The sequence below is a fragment of the Anser brachyrhynchus genome (assembly GCF_964034855.1).
Source record: "Anser brachyrhynchus genome assembly, chromosome: 2".
Taxonomy (NCBI): Eukaryota; Metazoa; Chordata; class Aves; order Anseriformes; family Anatidae; genus Anser; species Anser brachyrhynchus.
This window is the reverse complement of record NC_137695.1, coordinates 141,942,062-141,962,725: the sequence shown is the minus strand read 5'-3', so window position 1 is coordinate 141,962,725 and position 20,664 is coordinate 141,942,062. Positions and strand designations below refer to the sequence as shown.

General features: G+C 41.4%; 1 protein-coding gene across 11 annotated transcripts in view; it reads right to left on the bottom strand.

Moving 5' to 3' along the window:
- Positions 1–20,664, bottom strand: part of OXR1 (oxidation resistance 1) — a 273,119-nt gene that overhangs the window by 140,764 nt on the left and 111,691 nt on the right. For 6 of the 11 annotated variants that reach the window (XR_013946361.1, XM_080579456.1, XM_080579472.1 and 3 more), the window contains one exon: positions 2,717–2,882. The exons of 2 other annotated variants lie outside the window; for them this stretch is intronic. Coding sequence is in view for 8 of the 9 variants with exons in the window: in XM_080579456.1 (XP_080435582.1) it covers positions 2,717–2,775 (59 nt within the window). In the remaining variant the exon portion in view is untranslated. Of the gene's footprint in view, positions 1–2,716; positions 2,883–13,828; positions 13,992–20,664 lie in introns of those variants that run through there. 3 more of the 11 variants (XM_080579468.1, XM_080579473.1, XM_080579466.1) reach the window with 2 other exon arrangements.

The following is a 20,664-nucleotide window of genomic DNA, read 5'->3' as shown; positions in this document are numbered from 1 at the left end:
CAGCGGCACAGCGCCCAGACCTGCCTCTCAGCATCCCGCCGGTTCCTGATTGCAGAGGATCTGCTCATTTAGCTAATCCAGGAGGGATGTGCATCTCCGAGCTGTGTGATACGACTTATCTGCAGGCAGATACACTGACCAGCTTTTGAACTTCCTCTCTATTTCTCTTTCCATCCTCCCCATGCAAAGTTTTCTACCGCATCTTACGGACAGCCCAACAGATGGCTCCAGCTTTACCTCTGCCTGCCTGGCCAGCTGGCTCCCCGCGCTCCCCAGCAGCACCTCCCGTAACAGGTCACTTTGAACCGATTCTAAACATTTCCCTCAAAAAGCAAAAAGTCTGTCGGGTGGTTAGGCACCGACCACAAAGGGCTCTAGGCAGTCAGTACATATGGGAAGTCACGAAATCCCAGGGCTGGTGAAGTTACTGGGAAGTCTGCTATAGGTTTTAAGAGCATTAGGATTTTGTCCCTAGCACTCACTGTCACAAACCCCCTTGGTTCCTAATGCAATCCATGCATGTTTTCTTTTTATACTTTCAAACTGATTTTTTTGTAAAGCACCATGGAAAAAATAAGGCATCATTCTCTAAGCAGATCTTGAAACAAGCATGGCTGGCAGTCCTATCCAAAAGAAAAAAATAAAAATAAAAAATAAATGCTTTTAAACCATGTATGGTGGAAAAAAGCAAGCATACAAAGCACCCCAGGGGCTGGAAATCTGTACAATTTGATATTTATGAATTTCTAAGTAAAAATGCCTTACAAAGATTTGGAGGAAAGCCTAACTCATTCTTACCTACTGAACACAAAACAAGTCCCTGTGCTCTCTGTGACTATTCCAGAGATTTTACCACACAGTTAATAGGAGAAACAAAATCATTCATTTGAAGAGTGATGCTTATTCTTCACGTGGTATTTCTGAGTGCCCAGAAAAGCTGGTTATGAATTTGATTTCTTTTGAGCAAGAAATGTGATTTAAACTGATGTCAACAGCCAGGCTTTATCTGATCCTGGAAAACACAAACTTTTTCCTCTGTTTTCAACACACCACAGAAAAGATCTGGCAACTCATATACAAGAGAAAGCCTGAGAGAAGTTACTTTTTTTCCCCTGTTATCCTGCCCAGCCTCCACACAAATCTGCATTTGCATGTAGCTGGCACTTTGGACTGCCATGGCAATTGTGATGCATCAGGTAAAAGACTTGTGGCCTGCTTCGGCTCCACTTCCCGTGCGAGGCTCCCTCGGCACACTTGCAGCAGAAGGCAATGCTCTGTAAGTCTGCTGGAAAATGGTTTGTTTAATGCTCTGGAATACCACCTGCAGCTCTGGCCATGCCCTCGCAAAGAGAAGATGGCAGAGTTAGAATGATACAGAGAAAAAAAAATAAAGAAACCCAACAGCAGCGATGATGAGACAGCACCTCACAAAGAGAGACGAAGCAGCCTGCGGCTGTTCAGTGCAGGAGGGAGCCGATGGCTGGGAGCAGGGCAGGGATCTCCGCAGCCATCAGCAGTGGAGCACGCGAGCAGGAGGAAATGATTTTTCACCACTTTCACAGCAGGAGATATAAGAAGCACCAAATGAAAGCAAGCAGCAGGTCTGAAATAAACAAACAGTTGTACTTCTTTGAACTGTGTATGACGGCAATAATTGTGCAGGCTGGGAGTATCACTCAGTAAGAAAATGAATTACACAAGTCAGGGAGAAAACATCCATTATGGGCTATCAAGCATGCAGATACAGAGAGGCCACCTTCAGCTCGGAAATTCCTTGAACCAAGGATGGCTGGAAGGTAGAGGGGTTTCACAGCCACTCAGTACATGCGCTGCCTCTGATACTGTCCCAAAGCACCACTCCTCTCTAAGTACTGCACACAGCTGAGTGCGACACACTTGCAATTCATATCTGAATTGGTCATTATGAATTGCAGGGGGAAACAAAACCAAACAACACAAAGCAGCTAGAACATACAACACCGCTGAAGTGGATGCTTGCCAGTAAACACGAAAAGAGAAAAGCCCTTCAAAATATTACTTGCGGTATTGACCATGCAGCAGAGCTTTCTGATAACGCAAGCAGCTTATGAGATCATTTGATGGCAGAAAACAAGAAGACCTTCGCACAGGTGGCATTATGAAAAGATTAGAAATTAATTCACACCTACACAGCCCAAAGAGCAATTCAAAGCAGTAGGTATTTATTAACAATGCAACACTCAGCTTAGCTTCAGGAAAGAAAACAGTGTTGGCGCAACAGCTATGTGCCAAAAAATAGTGGCACTTCAACATCATGTTTTGCTCAATGTCCCCCCACCATACGTATCTGAGCACATAGAGCAATACAAAGCACTCTTTTTTTGCTCCTTCACACACACTGTCAAATATTACCATGCAAATCAAAGACACAAGAGCTGTTAGTCACCAGAACACCAGACAGCAAACCCAACCCACCCTCTCTCCACTGCCCAGTCATCCTCAAAGATGTGGTCCCGTACATGCAGGAAAGCTGCCACCATACATCATTATGTAAGAAATGACAATGCCAAAATACGAGTTTCCACAAGGTGTCAGGGGAAAAGATGAAGAACACCCAAACTGTTGAAAAAAAATGTTTGTGATGTGACCTTTTAACAAAGCTCTGTAGACAATGCTTGTGCCTAATGGGTTTCAAAGGCACACCACAGAATAAAGATTTACGAAAATGCACACAAACCTTGTGATTATTCCTGGGAGCATGACAGCACTGCTACAGGTAAACCCTTGGAGGATCATTTACAGAAGACATATAGATTGGTTGCTGCCAGGTTACATCCATTAACTCCAAGCGGGAGAATCCAGAATCCGCTTGTGGCTCAAGTGGGACAAGGCATTCTCACTGCCTGGGAGAGAAGCGTTAGTGAGTCCGCTGACAAAGGATTCAACGCGCTCTACGCACCACAGATGGGCCTGGAGATGTGCATTCACAGGAGGATGAGGTAGGGCAGTAGTGGAGAAGGCAGTGATGATGATGATGGGGAGGAAGATGGCAGCAATCATGCTAAATACATAATAACTCAGATAGTCACAGTGTATACAGATCATTATTTTTCTCCTTTGTAAGCGTTTGTAATGATTAAGAGCTCAAGATCATATGGCTTCACCATGACTGTATAATATTGTACAGCTGCTTTACATGGTGGAAATAATATGCTCAGCAACTAGGCAGCGTATTTTGTCAAGTATAAAAATTTCTTGATCTTTCCTTTTAGGATTTTGAGAGGGTGGGTTGCAACACTGTACTATTTGCTGACAGTTATCTTATCTCTGGACATGTTTTAGAAGAGATGTGAAAAGTAAATTACTATTTTGGATCTTGCTATTTTGTTAATAGCTGCTATACTGTTATTTAAATAACTCCCACTAGTTCCATTTTCACAAAAGCTCTTCCAATGCTTTATGCAAATCTACTTTTGTAAAATTTGCATGGGTCTTAAAATTTCCAGCTCTGTCATATTCTGCACAGAAAAAGTTTGCATAATGGTTTTAAAGTGATGGCAATTTCCACTTAATTCATGTTTGTCTCATTAATGCTGTAGCATTATTTCGGATGCAACCTTGTATATAAGGATTGGATTCAAATAATCCAAACTATTTTAAGGTTGTACCACTGAGGAAAGTCTTTACTTCACCTGATTAGAAGGAGCTATTTCTGAAATCTCTTTGTTATAGGCTATGCAACCAGCCCCAGATCCCATTTTTCTGACCATTACCATGAGGTTTTCACACTGGCAGGACCACATCCTATACTACTGTCATCTTTCTCCCAAACACAGAATTCACAGAGTTTCCAAAAATGTGTAGTCACTGGTCTGAGAGCAGCATAGCACACTTCGAGACACATGGAATACCTCACCTACACTGAAGCCATATAAACTTGTAGCATTTTTTTTCTGTATAATTTATTAAACTTTATCATAAAATCTCATATTTTCTGTGTTAACTGCAAGTAATTTATACATTAAAAAAGCTGCTTTATCCATAGCCTTTTATTTAGGCAATTGCATTTACATTTCTTTTTGAGTCCAACTTTAGGCTTGACTGTTTTCCAAGTTGTTTACAAGTCAGCAGCAATACCCCTGGGCACTTAATGTTCCCAGCATTGCCACAATATATGTAATCATAACGTGCATACATTTATGTAGTCAAATTTGGAAGCAAAAGGGCCTTTTAACTTCCCAAAGAGGCAGAAAGGGGGGTTGGAAGTTACAACACTCTTACAGCAGCACAGATTTGTGCTCTGTAATTCTACCATCTCAGCAAATAAGCATCAGCACAGTAGGCAACCGCTGCTCAAGTTAAAAGAAAATGCTGTGGATACACTTGTCCTAAGACATAAAAATGCAAATCTGCTCATTCTTCTGCCTTGCTCCGTAGCTCTTGCAACTTGAAATGTAAACAGTGAAACAACTTAAACACTTCTTTCAAGATATAGAACCAATTTATAGATTATTATTATTTTTATTCCACAAAATATACATGGGATTAAACATCCTGATTTCTTCACTGAAAATCATTCATTGAGTTTTTAAGGTATTTTGTAAAAGAGCAAAAGGAAATAAATAAACAGTGAGTGAGACCCAGCCAAGGGCATGGCTGTGCAATAGCCCATCAGCTGGAGTGTTTTCAGGCAACTGGAGACCTGTTGTTCTGCATCCTCTCCAGCCTAGGGATGGCACCCCCTCCTGCAGCTGAACACCCTGCGCTGTCACACCGTGACACCCCACTCTCGTGTTACGCAGGGCTGCTGGGTAGCCTGGGACCAACCTGGACCAGCAGTCCTGGGATCATCTGCAGCAAGCAAGAGCCACCATTCTTAGCCTAAGCAACTGGACACGGTATAGAGAGTGCAGAGACTGACACTTCGTGACCTGTCACTAGGCTATAGGGGTTAATCCAGGACAGAAGTCACCCACCTCACAGGCAATCACTCAACCCCTCCTCATCGTCCTTCCCAAATGGAGACTCCCCTCCTCTTCCTAGAGCCATGAGAGTGCTCCTCACACCGAGGTTCAAGGTACTCCTTGCCCAAAGCCATCCATGTCCTACCTGGCACTGGGGCTACGAGGATGCATGTGGAAGGCATTATTGCTGTTCCACTTTTCTAAGAAGCAGGTGCAGAACATTACACAGATGTAAGACTGAAAAAACATGTAATATCTAGAGATCTTTGGAAGCACCCACCTGTCTTCACTGAATAAAGGGCAATAACAAGACTAGACAAAGGCTAGCAACTTGGTTAGCAAGCCAAACAATACGTTTCTGAGGCACCTAAGTTACTCAATTTGTACAAATACTGTGTTTTCATACTTTTGCAGTATAGGTGAGTCTAGAAATAAAGATTACGTAGATTTGCAATCTGTGCATAATACATCTTTGCATAAGCCCTCACATGACAAAAAGCAGCTCGTAAAATGAAGCAGTTAGCACCATCTCACAAAGGGCAGGCTTGTTACAGTGAACAGGGACAGAAGCTGTTCCTTGAGGAGACTGAAACATCTAGCATTTCTCCTTGCTGGAAACATAAACTGGTTCTCAAAGTACTCTTCAGGATATAATAATGTCAGATAAATCTCTGCAGAAGCACCTTACTTGTCAAAGACAAGTTAGAAACTAGGCAAAATGAGAAATCTTTCATCATCATAGCCAAAGGAGAATTCAGATTTGGCCTTTAAGCTCATATATAATTCAAGTATTTTGAATAATAAGTATAATTTTAACACCTTAATGCAATGTGCAGTAAATGTAGAGATTATATAAAATGAACTTGATATCATTTGTTCTCTTTTTCTTTTCTTCTTTTTTTTTTCTTTTTTTTTCTTTTTCTTTGTTTTGACTTATTTGCTAGGCAGAACACAAGGGTATTATTTGATAGGAAAAAGCACAAAGCTGAACCAGGGGAGGTTCACCCCACAGATAAGGCAAAAATTATTTACTGTGAGGGTGGTCCAACATTGAGACAGGCTTCCTAGAGAGGTGGCTGATGCCCCATGATTGTCAGTGTTCAAGAGGCATTTGATTAATGTGCTCATTGATATGCTTTAACTTTTGATTAGCTCTGAAGTGGTCAGGCAGTGGGACTAGATGATCTCTGGAAGTCCCTTTCAACTAAACTACTCTATTCTATTAGAACACACCTTCCACTGAAAACATACTGACTTTCTTATTACATCCAAGCCACTTTTTTTTTTTTCTTGAGGGAGTTTCGCTGGGAACTAGCCATAAAAGTTTGAAAAAATATTTGACTTGTTCTTGTATTTCTGATTCATAAATTCAGTTAGCCAAGGTTATACCAGATGGGAGAGAAAGGTCATCAAAGATACAGGAATATTTTATAGTTCAACAAAAGCATTCTCCTACCCTCCCATCAGGAGACCCTCCTGCTCTAAATATTCAGCTCAGACTAACCCCGAACAGCACGCTCTCTGTTCACCCGGGGTTAGGAACATGGCAAAGTCGTTATCAGCATTTCCTCTACAGCCCCCAAAACAGCCTGCAGGGCTGACTGAGAACCCCAGGCTATCCTGTATTCACATGGATGCTGCAGCCACATGGTAGACAGAGGTCCAGAGCCATGTGTAGGTCCCATCAGAAGCAATTAGAAAATGGAAAGACTGCTAACTGCATCTACTGAGAAAAAGCTTTCTCAAGCATTTATATTTTCATGTCATGTCATCCCAAAAAGTAAGCAATGCCACAAGGTCATCTGATAAATAACAACCTACACTACTCAAACCTCTATATGAGAAGAAAGATACAGCTGAACAAATAGATTGTGGAACTGGGCCTACCTACTAAACCAAATAAAAACAAGCAAATGAACAAAACCAAAACAAAAAAACAAGAAAGAAAGAAAGAAAGAAAGCCCACACAATTGTTTTATTTCTCACTTCTGTGGTAGTAGGAGGAACATTTTTAACAACTTTTTGCTTTGGGCCCACGAGAGCATAAAGGTTGTAAAGACATTTCTTTACGTCTGCACCCTCTGAGCACAGCCCACAAAAACCTCCTGATACACCACTGGGGTCGCACGAGCAACCACATACCTGGGGAAGCTCTGTCGGGAGAGCAGCAGGACTGCAGGAGTGAGAGCCAGGGCACAAGCATCCCTCAGTGGGAAGGAAGGGGCTCTGGCAAGCACAGAGATATGGGCAAACTGAACCTAAGAAAACCTACTCTGGGCACAGCAAACTATAGTAAAAGAAAAGGGAAAAAAAAATGGAAAACTAAAGCTCTTCATGAATATGAAGGTTTTTACATCATGAGAATGTTTGACATTTCACCACTAATTGCCCTAACTACAGGGACATACAGGACTATAATATCCTAACTGTAGGGACAGAAAACAATGTGTCGTGATCTCAGTAAAAATTTCCACTCTTGGTAACTTCTAGGTCGGCACAGCCATAGGCAGGAGGAGGCAGGGCTGGTACTTATCCCACACTAAGCAAATATTTCTTACTTGGATGTTGGCTCACAACGGGCCATGCCTACTAACTTCATCAAGGCTGTTAAGGCTCTCTTCATTCCCATCAGGGCAATTTTCTTCTCTTCTTAGCTTTCATTTTAAACTAAGAATCATGACAGACAATTTCTCTTTTCAGCTTTCTTCACAAATGAAATGCCCCCTTGCCTTTTAAGCCAACTTAGTCCAGCCTTTCAGGTCCTTCAATGTAATCCTGTTTTCTTCTCCACTGGCACCCTGTTATCAAGCCACTGCTCTTTGGTGCCACAATGATCAAAGCATATCGCTGGCTGCTGGAAGGCTTCGGAGATTTAGATAGCAGACTTCCACTATTTTAAAATATTTGTCTTTTAAAAACCTGTCAGCATTCACTTTGATTTTTCTTGTTGACTGGAATTAGGACACTTGTAGACTACACAAGAAGTTGCCACCACCAGATCTCCTTCTGGACAATGCAGCAAGTCCTCTGAATCCTGTGCACTCTGCCAGGACTGGGGCTAGTAGGGGTGGCACAAGCATTTGTGTGGCCTGACATTGAAGCAGATAGGGTAAACATTTCACTGACAACATGGTTAGAGCAAAAAGCTGAATGACAGACAATATAAACATATAGTCCAGTACTTATGCAGTTCAGATTTATATAAAGATGTAGGGATTAAAAATAAATAAATAAAAAATAAAAAAACATATGTTTAAAAATTATTTATACAAATTTAATATTTAAATAGAAAAAAGATATTTTTCAGTCTTTCCTACCATAAAAATAAATAGCCTGTTTCTACACCATTAAGCAAAAATTTAACATGAGGAAAGGTAATAGTTTAAAAGAGAAAGGGAGTCTTTTATTTTATATCCATACTAATGGTAACAATAAATATTGAAAAAGTTGTTTAAAACACACACAAAAAAATAGTTTGGTTAAATATAGACTGAAGGGTTCATTTTTAAGCTGGATAATTAATAAACCCACCGTGATGTCAAGTGCTGTAGTTATCAGGTTTGTCAGTATTTTCTCAGAAGATGAACTTTCTTCAGACAGGTGTTGCCTTTCAATTAAATTAAAACAAAGAGCAGCGTGATGAACGGTGTTACTCTTCATTCTTTAATAAACTAGCTGTTTATTTCTGATGCCCTGATTTAGCAGCATCTTTAGGACCCTTAGGACCAGGGGAACAACACAGCTGTCTCTGTCCTGGGAAGGAGATGACCATCAATGCACATAGCATGTCGTATCGACAGATAGCATCCAACTTTTTTTTTTTTTTTTAACATGTGCAATGTAAATCTCTAAGTGTCAATTTTAAATTGAATAGTAAACAGAAGGATCAGATTTGCAGGTATTAAGGTATGCAGATTCTTTTCAGCCTCCCAGCACATCAGAACTGCGGAGCAGCCCCGCAGAGAGGGATCTGGGGGTTATGGTTGACAGCAAGTTGAATATGAGCCAGCAGTGTGCCCTGGCAGCCAGGAGGGCCAACCGTATCCTGGGGTGCATCAAGTACGGCACTGCTAGCTGACTGAGGGAAGGGATTGTCTCACCCTGCTCTGTGCTGGTGCAGCCTCATGTCAAGCGCTGAGTTCAGTTTTGGGCACCACAATATAAGGACATAAAACTATTATAGAATGTCCAACGGAGGGCTACAAAGATGGTGAAGCATCTAGAATGGAAGATGTATGAGGAGCAGCTGAAGTCACTTGGTTTATTCAGCTTATTGAAGAAGAAACTGAGGGGAGGCCTCATGATGGCCTGTAGCTTCCTCGCAAGGGGAACAGAGAGTCAGGTGCTGAGCTCTGCTCTCTGGTGACAGCGACAGGACCCGAGGGAATGGCATGGAGCTGGGACAGGGGAAGTGGAGATTGCATATGAAGAATAGTTTCTTCACTGAGAGGATGGTCAGGTACTGGAACTGGCTCCCCAGGGAAGTGGTCATGGCACCAAGCCTGCTGGAGTTCAAGAAGCATTTGGACAACGCTCTCAGACACATGGTTTGATTTTTGAGTGGTTCTGTGTGGAGCCAGGAGTTTGACTCAATGATCCTTTTGGGTCCCTTCCAACTCAGGATATTCTGTGGCTCTAAAGCCCAGTTGGCTCATGTGCACGTGTTGAGATTCGAGAGGATACAGCGAGCATTCTTCTGTAGTTATCTACCAAACCACTACACTATAGAAACACTTAAATAGTAAAACTACTTATTCATGTTGCAGAGCATCTAGAGCCCTTGTGAGAAATCAGCCACCACCTTAATAAGCACAAAGCAGTTGATGCCTGAGAGCTAGGTGAGTGCCCATGATGGTGCAGGCTTGGGAAGGCCCTTGTCCTAAGGCTCATCTCCTGGCAAGGAAAATATTCCTGCATAACGCTAAAGTAAAACAATTTCTCTCAGCTTTTTTCTCATTTCCTCTCAGCATATGTCTTGCATCTGTATTCCTGTACATGAAGTAACTCTCCTGGGTCAGGGTTGTTTGAGCTCTTGTGTCTTCAGTAGCAACATTCTCTGTCACGGGCCTGAGGAGGATTCTGGGGACCACAGCTCCTGCCTCCCTACACTGCAGTAAGCACAGATGTTTTATTCTTTCCTTCCCAGAGTTTTATGGATGGGCTGCCTGACCTTTAGGAACAGTGACTAGTACAACCTTGATGGATCAAGCAGGTAGGAACACACTGAGAGCAAGGAGTTAGGAGAAGATGCCAAGAAGGGCAGTCTCCATGTATTCTGCAATGACAGTGTAACAGTACGAAAGAGACAATTAAATCTTATCCACACTCTGGGCACCCTCTTAACCTTTTGGCTGCAGATGTGGGGGAGACACTGGAAGAGAGAAAGGAAGAATGGGAAGGCACAGGGAGAGAAGCAGTTCTGCCAGACAAGAACCCATGGTTCTGCAGCTGCAATAATGGTGACCAGCTGCTGCTGCTTGGGGTACAGTTCACACCTGGTATGGTATTAAGAGCCTCAGCACTGCTTGTTTCTCCTTTTTCATGTGCAGGTGGGACTTACAGGCAGCATGTGATGAAACTGAAATTCAAGTAGACAGTCTAAAAACATAAGTCAGCTTCATCCTGAAGACATGTCCCTGCCAGTGAAAATAGGTGCCCTTTCCCTTGAACCACCAGTTAGATTTATGCCTGTGACAAGCAACAATCTTTTCCTGATTTTTTTTTTCACTCATGATGACAGAAAACAGAGATGGGCAAACATAGAAACAAGAGACTGTAGAACACAGGTGCCCTGCAGGATTTTGTATTATTATTCTTAAATCAATAAGCCCAGAGAGCAGAATTGTTATAAGCACTATAATATACCCACTACCAGACACCAGCAATCTATAGGCATCATAGTAAATAGCATTATTTAAAGAAGAATCCAATCAAAAAGCACTGTATTGTAACTTTCCAAAGGCTTTTTTTCCCCTTGGTTCAGAATAAAAAGCACTTCAAGACCAGTGTGGCATTGCCAGGTGAAGATCCCCATGATCAGACACCAGCCTCTCAAGGCAGCTGAGCAGGGCAGGTACGAAGAGACAAGGAGCCCATGTCTGACAAAACGAGAAAGAGAAGCCAAGGAGAGATTTAAACACAGCTGGAAGTGATCAAAACCAGAGCTGAGATGACAAATGAGGCTGCAGTATGTTAAATGAAGCAAGTGAGTTTAGAGGCATTTATACATTTAGCTATCTAACTACAGCTCAGCTCCAAGGCAGAATTGTTAAACAACCACCTGATCAGAATTTGTAAGGAAACAGCGTACAAGCCGAAACACGGAAGCTGAATTCAGATGCATGCAGTAAAACTGTCAAGATTTTAAAAGTCCTACTATATAAATCAGAGGCTTTTAGTCTAAATGCAAAATAAGAATCAGTAAATCACATTTTATTTCATGAAGAATTGGCAGGGTTTAAAGATATATATATATATTATTTTTTTTCTCTTGGCTAATCCTCTATGAAAAGTTACCATTAGGAGATCAAAATATTATGGCTAAGCCTTGCTAATTGCTCCTCTGAATGGAAAGGTAAAAATCTCTCACTCACATGTGAAAAATGCGAGGAATAGGAAGAATTTAGAAACATAAATCAACAGGATAAAAGGAAAAAAAATGTATCCTTTATTTCTCTACATGTATTTCAATAGCCCTCTGCATTTTTCTATACGCCATTCAGATAACAGTAAATTTGGGGCTAACTTCTTTCCATATTAGGACCTTACAAAAAAAACTATTAAAACCTGTGTAAGTCTTTATAGCAAACTCAGCAGAACAGAAAAGGCAAAAGGCAGCAGAGTTTCCCAGTTTCCCCTGTTGATCCAAACTGGAAGCAGGCTCTGCTTGGAGCCAACGCTTGTTGAATGCAGATGGGAAAGGGCCAGCTGGCACCAAACACTCCTGCTATTGCAGGGGTGCATGAGTGGCCCTGCTCCAGCTCCATGTGCCAGGCAGGATCCTCTCCTTCAAACCCCAGCTGCATAAAAACCTATAGCTATACTTCTTGCTACGGGTAGAGCTAGGAGCTAGCTATAGCTCCTTCACCACAGCATCTTCACAACAGCATCCAAAAGCTCCAGTGTTTCATACAGTCAAGGTCAAGCTTTCCACTCTCAGAATGGTTTAGGCTTAAAAAATGAACTTTCCACTGAAGTCAAAACCCAGAAGAGGTAAACCTTTGGATTATGCAATTCTTACGCTTTCCAAATTTTGTGTAAAATAATACTTTCCTCCAGAATAATGCATGTTTTTTGGTAAATGAGAACCAGATTGAACTGACTTAGTTTGGCTCTAAGATTAATGCTGGGTTTGTAGTTTTATAGAAATATTTCAGACTAACACAAAAGATTTGTTTGGAGATACCTAAAATCAGAGAGAAAGCTTGTTCCCACTCTGCAGCAGGAATATGAATTACATGAACCAGTCCAGTCTCTGTCTTGGTATTGATCATTACAGCGACCTCCTGTAGATTCAGTCCCACACCTTTTCCAAGATAATTGGGTGTCCAAATGACATATATTTAGAACAGCATAGTACTCATAATTTAGGTGAACAAAATACCGAGTTCCTCCACCTTCCAGTCCATTTATTCTGCAGTATATACTGCAAAAAAAAAAATCAGCTCAGAATTCAATAATTTATAAAAGTATACATATTCTGAGAATACAAAGCTTTTAATTTTAATATGGTAGGAATCTGCTCCTATAAAAAATACAGGGCATGTAGCATACAGGTAGAAAAAGGGTAGACAGTATTTTATCTATCAGAACTGACTTCTTCATCTGTGCTGCAGTGACTGTATTTCATCTTTTTAGAGTTTTGAGAAGCCAAGACGTTATATAACTCAGTAAAAAGCTGATAGGGCCAGTGTCATTTTAAATCCCCTTGTGTGAAAATCAATTACAGGATGTGAAAGAAAAAAAGCTCTTCAGGAACCAAGATCTCCATCCCATAATATAACCTATATATATGTATATTTTTAAGTAAGAATGAGCAATACAACTTTAAAGAAAAAGAATGTGTAGGAGGGAAGTGGAGGGACAGGCAGAGCAGAGAAGGAACAGAATAATCCCAGATCATCTCAAGGTGTTATTATGATGAAATAAAAAGACAAATTCTTATGATGACTTATCATTTTGATTCTTTTTATGCCAAATAGTAACTAGGTAAAATAATAATGACATACAACATAGAGCTTAATAAGAATAAGGAAGCCAAACAATTATCATATACTTTTGAAGGGAAGTATATGCTTTTTAAGCAGGAAACACAGTCCTACCTAGATCAGTCTCCACTTTTCTAAAGGAAAACACTCCCATCAACAAATAAATAAATATAAAATTTAAAGCTATCTTTCATTGGAGGCAGGTTAGTCCAAGTCAACAGATCTATTTCATATCCAGTTGTCTCAGCAAGTGAAAATGAAACAGACAATCCTAACTGGCTCAGGAGCCATACAGGAACATTTGCAATCCACAAAACGGATCTTTTTTATTCCCTGTATTGACCAATCTCGTCTTTTATGCATTGAAACATAGGCCACCTGGGAAAGAAAAAATCTGATAATTTTCATTTTTTGCATTTACAAGTGGAGTGAAATTTTAGAGGAGGAAAGCAAAGAAGAACTTTTCTGTAAAATGCATATAATGGAAGAAAAATGAACAAATGCAAAATACGGCCAAAGTACATGAAAAGAGAATTCACTGAACTGAAGCCAAATTAAAATGACAACATCGCACAATCAGGAATTCAGAATGGTTAACACAATTTGCATGAAGAAAACAAGTGGCTGAAATATAGAAAACTGATTAAAAAGAAATTTGAATGTGACCAGCTCACTTACCATATAGCTGCATCAGCTGCACCTCTTCCATGGTCTAATCAAGCTTAAATTCCTCCCAGCACAATGCCATAGTTTCAACAGGGCAGGGAAGTACCAAGCAGAGAAAAAACTAAAATCTAGAGGGAGCCTGTGGAGCTCCAAGTTACAGAGACGAATCCGTTCAGAACTGTCAGCTGTTTTAAAGGGACTTTGAAGGAGGTAGTTCTGGACTTGGGTATCAGAGATCGTCCTGGCTTCTTTTGGGGGGACATTGCCTCTAATGTAACATGGCCAAGGTTAAATGTGCTGTCTGCATCAAAAATTGGTCTCAGCTTCAGTGAGTCATAAGCTTTAGTGAGATACCTAAGTGCTATCGAAGTTGGGAAATTACATCCCTCCTGCCACGTAAAACAAAGTGTCAGACACTTTTTTTTTTCTTTTTTTTTTTTTTGTGAGGCATAGCAGGCAGTGCATTAAGCAGCTCCTGAAGATGCCCACCAGACCAAGGTCTTCACATGTTTAGGCACTGAAACTCAGTTTCTGGATCCAGTTCTGCAAGCAAACTGGAGAGCTGCTCAACAGCGTGGAGACAAAAGACAGTTCTGTCCACACCCAGAGGAGGAAATCTTTGCATAGAGCATAGGCCAAGGGATACAACTCTTGCTGGTAATCAATATCAGCAAACTACAGGCATTTTGGTTAGCTGGTTCTTATAAAATCAAGGCTGAGACTCTTGAGCACAACAAGCTGGAGAAACATGTGTTTGCCCTAGCTGCACAATGCTTTCCAACAGGAGATAAAGAGCTGTCTCATTTACCAATAATCTTGGTGTGATCAGGTCTGCTGCCAGGTGAGCCTAGAATTTGCTAAACTTGCTTTCACAAGAATATACATATATATATATGTATTGTAAGCATTACTTTTAATATATTTTAGAAGTATAAAGATAAAGAAATGTTCACTTCATTTTGTTCAGCCATTTCAGGATTTCCCACCATTCAAACATCAACAGCAGAATTTTAATGACTGGGAAACTGCAGCAGTACCTTGAGAGAAAATTGTCATGCAGCTAATTGCTACTTCTGTGGGTTTCCTGCACTGGAACTCTCATCTTCTACAGTGCCAGTATATATTTCTTTAAAGAACAGCTTCTAGCAAAGATATAACTATTAAGAATCAACAAAAAGGTTTGAGAACTTAGTTAAGTTTTAGAGTTGCAATACCTGGGAAAGAACTAACCAAAAGCAGAATTCCCAAATAGCTCCCACTGCCATCTGATGATATGATTTCCTTCGTTTCCTTCTTTTTAAATAACATGCCTTTGCATTTTAAAATAGCCATGTGTTTACTGTACCCTCCTCCCAGCGATGCCTTCTGGGTAGCAATTAAATGCATAATTGAGATCTTCAAGACATTAGAAGGGAAATTCAGTGTCTTTTTAAATGGCTGCAGGGACTGAAACTACACAAATCAATTTTGCGCCAAGACACATGTTTGCACACATGCGTTCAATATGCATCGCATGACCTCTTGTATTCCTGGGGGGCTTCTTCTTCCACAAATAAAGCTTCCAAGGTTGTCAGAGGAGGGATTTTCAGAGCTTTAAGATGCGGTTCATAATTGTACTGTGGATGAGATCATCAGTCAAATTGTAAGATTTTAAACCTTTTCCTAGATATTTGAGGCTAGATTTGCAGACAGCCATGTTGGTCCAATTATTTGCTTTCTCTTCTCATTTTGTTCACCAGTCACGAGCATGGTGGGATTTACTGTCCTTTGAGACTAATTCCTCAATTTACATGTTAAGGTTTCTTGCAGAAGACTGAAAGGAAGCACTTTACCCATCTTGTTACCTTCTTACCATTGACATTTTAGCTTATTTATCAACGTTTTAGTTCACCACTCACACAGACAAACAGACTAGTCACTCACTACCTCTCAGGGAACAGTCATTGATAAAACAGTGTCCCACTAAAGGTGACAAAGCTAAAAATTCAAGGTGCTGCTTCCAGGTTTAGTCAGAGCACATCAGAACTGCAAAAACACAACAGCAATTCTTCACTTATCATCTCTCTGTATCCCTGAGCACCTAAAAAGTTTCAAAACAAAGGCAATGTTAACCCACTGCAGCTCTTTTCATCTCCCTGTGCCCACAACCACACAAATGACGCACGATTTGGGATTTGAAATTAAGCTCAGCAGACAGTAAGCTGTGCCTTTCATCTGGCCGAACCTTGTCATTTCTTTTGAATTTCGTTCCCACATGAAACCATTCAGTAAAAACACAGCAAGTCTCCTTCTTCCCACGCTTAGCTGCCTCCTCCTCCTCCTGTCAAGCAGATGGCAGGACCCCAGAGATCCCCCATCTTAATCTCCTTGTTTCTCTCTAGTATTTCACCATTAATATTGCTCCACTTCCACCATGATCATAGGACTAAGGGAGCACATAAGAAAAATTCAGATAAGAAAGTTTGTGGAATTGAGCTAAGCCATTTCAATACTGTTTTTACATGGACTCTTCTCTGTGGGGGAGAGATTTTTATTTATTTATTTATTTTTAAAGGAGAAAAGATGGATGGAGAAATAATATAAGCAATCAGATCTTGGAAAGCTTCCAAGAGCAGAAATGTCAGGAGAACTACTGCAGATGTAGTAGCCTGTGCATTTCAATCAGGATTACAAATAATGGATACAAAATCCATTTAAACTGGCTGCACACAACTCTCTTGGATAAGACATCACTTCCTTTTTGTTTCTTCAGCCTTCATCTTGGCAGCAGCTTGAAATTACCACCCCCTGGACAGAGGGAGGAAAGGGATCCTTCGCTCAGGAGGACAGGGCTCTGTCACTAAAGATGTGCCCTAAAGAGCTGGGACATCCCTGGCTTGACATTTCAACTTTTCTCCCACCCCAAAGCTCCATTCTGGGGGTCGTGTGTGCCTTGCCTCATTTCCCCCTCCTCTTCTCTTCTGTTCCTCCCTCCCCTTCTTTTTTCTTCTCTTGTGAGGTAATAATAAACTGCAGAACATGGGTACCCAATTTGTCCCTCTTGAGATTTAGGAGGGTTGTCCTGGCTGAACCTCTGATGGCCCCGACTGAAGAACCCCCACCTGCATCTGCTCCATTCTGCTGGAGTGACAGGAGGAAAAAAGAGAGACAGGGTGCCAGCAGCACGCATGGCAGAGCAGGACCCAAAGGACAGATTACATCTTTCCGGAGACCAAGGTGTTATACACACGCAAAAATGCAACAGATTATTTATATGCCTGTATGCTTTAGTTTCTGCAGCATGACCACTTCATTCAGGCTGCCTGAAAAATTAGGATAACAAAAAACAAGTCTGTAGGGGACAGAATTTCCATTGTCATTTTGAAAGATTTACAATTATACAGGTAAATCCCAAAAATGAATGACTGTTGGATAGCAACAGAATACACGACACACAATTAAGAAGGCAAAAAAATGCCCTCTCACTCCTCCCACTTCCCTTCCCAGTTCTCCTAAGGGTGATTCCAAAGAAGCATTCCCATTATTTCAGCCTGGAAGATGCTGCACTTCATGCTGAACCAGTGCTTACTGAAATATAAGTCCTCCAATCCCTCACTACAGGCATGTCCCTGACCTCTCCAGATCCCCAAAGAAGTCAACACACAGCTGGCTGCATGTAGCATCTTACAGGATCATTGCCCCTCTGTATCCCCTCTATTAGTGTATTAATCTGCAAGCATCTTTGTAAGCCAACTGGACCTTCTTTACCCATTAAGCTGCCTAAGAAAAGAGGAGAGAGCTTTAAAACCAAGGCACGAAGTTAGAAGCACTGCTGTCAGTCGGGATGCTGTCACCAATCCCAAAGCAAAAAGCTCGCTCAGTTCAGAAGCTGTGGGTACTTTCCGATGCCATGTACCAAAAGGAAAAGCTGTTTTTAACTTATTCCTGTACTCAGCAGAAGAAGGCCTGCATTAAGAAATTACAGCAGCTTTCAAAAATCATTTCTCCGCAGAATCACTCTAATCCAAGCAACCCTCGGCAAAAAGCAATCTATTTTCTAAGCGACTTTCTCGGCAACCAATTGCCGTGACACTGACGTCAGCCCTTTCTCAGGTCAGTGCCTGTTTCTCACCACCAGAGCTCATCTCCTGCCGCTCAGCAATTACTGGTGCCTTCACAGCTGCCAAATCAGGAGGGTGTTCGATCCGCGCTAAGACCTCAGACGCCTAGCACCGCCTGCTCGCTATGAAACTGGGTGTTTTAGGAATGGGCATCAATTCAGCTTCTCAAACTTAAGAAGAAAAAAAAAAAGACTGTGCATCTCCTCCTCCAGGTGCAAGTCTCTTGACCTTCTTCTATCCCTGATTCAAGAGCATCAAAGAAGTCACGTTGCCACTGCCAGAGCCAATTCCCTTCACCAAAGCTGTTAAGCTCATCAGTGATCTACATTTTTCCTAAAGGGTTTTGGTTTGTTTCTTTTCCCCCTAAATACTCCATGGAGGAGGAACATCTTCCAGTAACTCCTCTTCCCTGCCCCTCATCTCATTTTCTGTCCCTCCTACCACATAGGTCACACAGGAGAGGTGGGAATGACTATCCAGGAGCCAGTTGCCTTCCCTCCCCACAAGGACAGTACTTTTCTGCAAGTCACATCTTGTTTTCCAGGCTCTAAGCTTTCACCAGCAGGCGTTGAATGTGCTAACTAGCTCTTAGAGCCAGCTTGACACAGGAATTGTGAGAAGATAGAGGGCCACAAACCTTACCAGCAATAACAAGCTTGCAAAACTGATATTTGAAAGAAAACTTGCAAAAGAGGTCACTCCCTTATATACCCCTTGAATACACTTTGCAGTTTTAGAGAACAACAGGATTTTAATCCTTTTGGAAATTGGAGAAGTGCAATATGCTTCCTTTTCTCATCCTAGGTAGATTAGAAATACTGAAGGTCAATTCTGAAAGGAGGTCTGTATCTCTAATTTCCCAGAAGAAAACCAGTTTGAGAAATAAACAACTTCTTGCACTGACATTAACTATAAATAGCACAGGGAGGCAAAGCAATACCCGGGCTGTTAGTGAGCATCTCCGAAGTTCAGAAAGCAGGTGGCTAAAAGTGACATTTGGAAACAAATAGGCAATTTATTGCCATTTAACTGTCATTTATAGGGAGAAAGAATATAAAAGTATGAACGAATTTTGGTTATTTACCCCATAAAATGATGCATCATTGACAACACCTAAACTTGTTATGGTTAACATCTTGTAGGAGTGATCCATCCTCATGGCAACTGTCTTATAAAACAAAGCTTCATAAACACACACAATAAGACAGCATTTATGTTTCTATTTGATTCCCAGCTCCTGTAATAAAACATTTATTCCAAAGGCTGTAACAGTGACATTCAGGGATGATTTTAATTGTTTTGGCCTCTTATCTGCAACTTGAAATAAAGGCTTCAGTTGGGAACAGACTAACTGGTAGTCTAAATTTTCCATCTAGAAATGGAATCTGAGGGAATTTACAAAAAAGTAAATGAACAGGAAATAGCTACAAGAAGAGAAAGAAGAGAAGAGAAAATGAGAGGAGAAAATGAGGAGAGGAGAAAATGGAGAGGAGAGGAGAGGAGAGGAGAGGAGAGGAGAGGAGAGGAGAGGAGAGGAGAGGAGAGGAGAGGAGAGGAGAGGAGAGGAGAGGAGAGGAGAGGAGAGGAGAGGAGAGGAGAGGAGAGGAGAGGAGAGGAGAGGAGAGGAGAGGAGAGGAGAGGAGAGGAGAGGAGAGGAGAGGAGAGGAGAGGAGAGGAGAGGAGAGGAGAGGAGAGGAGAGGAGAGGAGAGGAGAGGAGAGGAGAGGAGAGGAGAGGAGAGGAGAGGAGAGGAGAGGAGAGGAGAGGAAAAAGTTTAGACTGTCATGCTGATATCTTCAGCTTGTCATTTTCTAAGAAGCTATATGCAGAGCATCGCCTGCAAACCCAGCACCAGATTGCCTGGTGTCCTCTATAAAAAGGTCTTTCCACTGCCATTTCTCCTGTTCCCTCATAACTCAGTGAGGGAGAACATGAGGGTGTAGATATTAAACAGAATTAATTAATATTAAACTCCTCCTTGAACAGGAGGGTGTAGATATTAAAGCACCTAGTCATAAAAGACAGAACATAGGCAGAAATTAATATCTAGAAACATGGAGTAGAGGAATTTTCGTTCTCTGTAAAATTTCCTGGCAAATGCTGACACATCAGCAAACTGATACAGAAACCACCTCTCTCCAATAATTCAAGAGTGCCTAAAAACAGCTTCCCACTAGAGAATGTGCTGGATCACAGAACTCTTCTCTCTGAAAAGCTATGGGTTCACTTCTCCATGCTTGCAATTCAACAACAACCCTCTGCTCCCCTCCACCCGCCAAGTTTGATGCCTTGCTCTGAAACACGGTGAGCCCACCGTGCTCAATCCCAGATGTTCCAGCTGCAGCTCCTCGTGTGCTAGGACAGTAGAAAGCGTTTTAAAATTTAAGAAGCTCATATAAGCAAGTAAGAGAAAAAGTGCTGTACTATGTGATATTCCAGGCGTGGGCACTCCAATTAATTTTGTCTTAGCAACAATTTTAGCATCAACCTGTTGTGAAAATGAGCACACATACTGTATCCACAGTGCTTTGGAAAGCAAATCTTTGTCAAGTATACCAGTTTGGTAGGTATTTTCCAACTTCAGGAGATAAAAAGTGGTTACGCAATAAAGTACAGTACTTCTTTGCTCATTATTTACGTTGACATGTTTTCTCTGCATTCAGGAGGAACACTTAGAATCAGACCACTGAAAAAGTACAAGTTGTCTTCTGTTCTCTGCAGCACAAATATTTCTCATCAGCAGATTTAT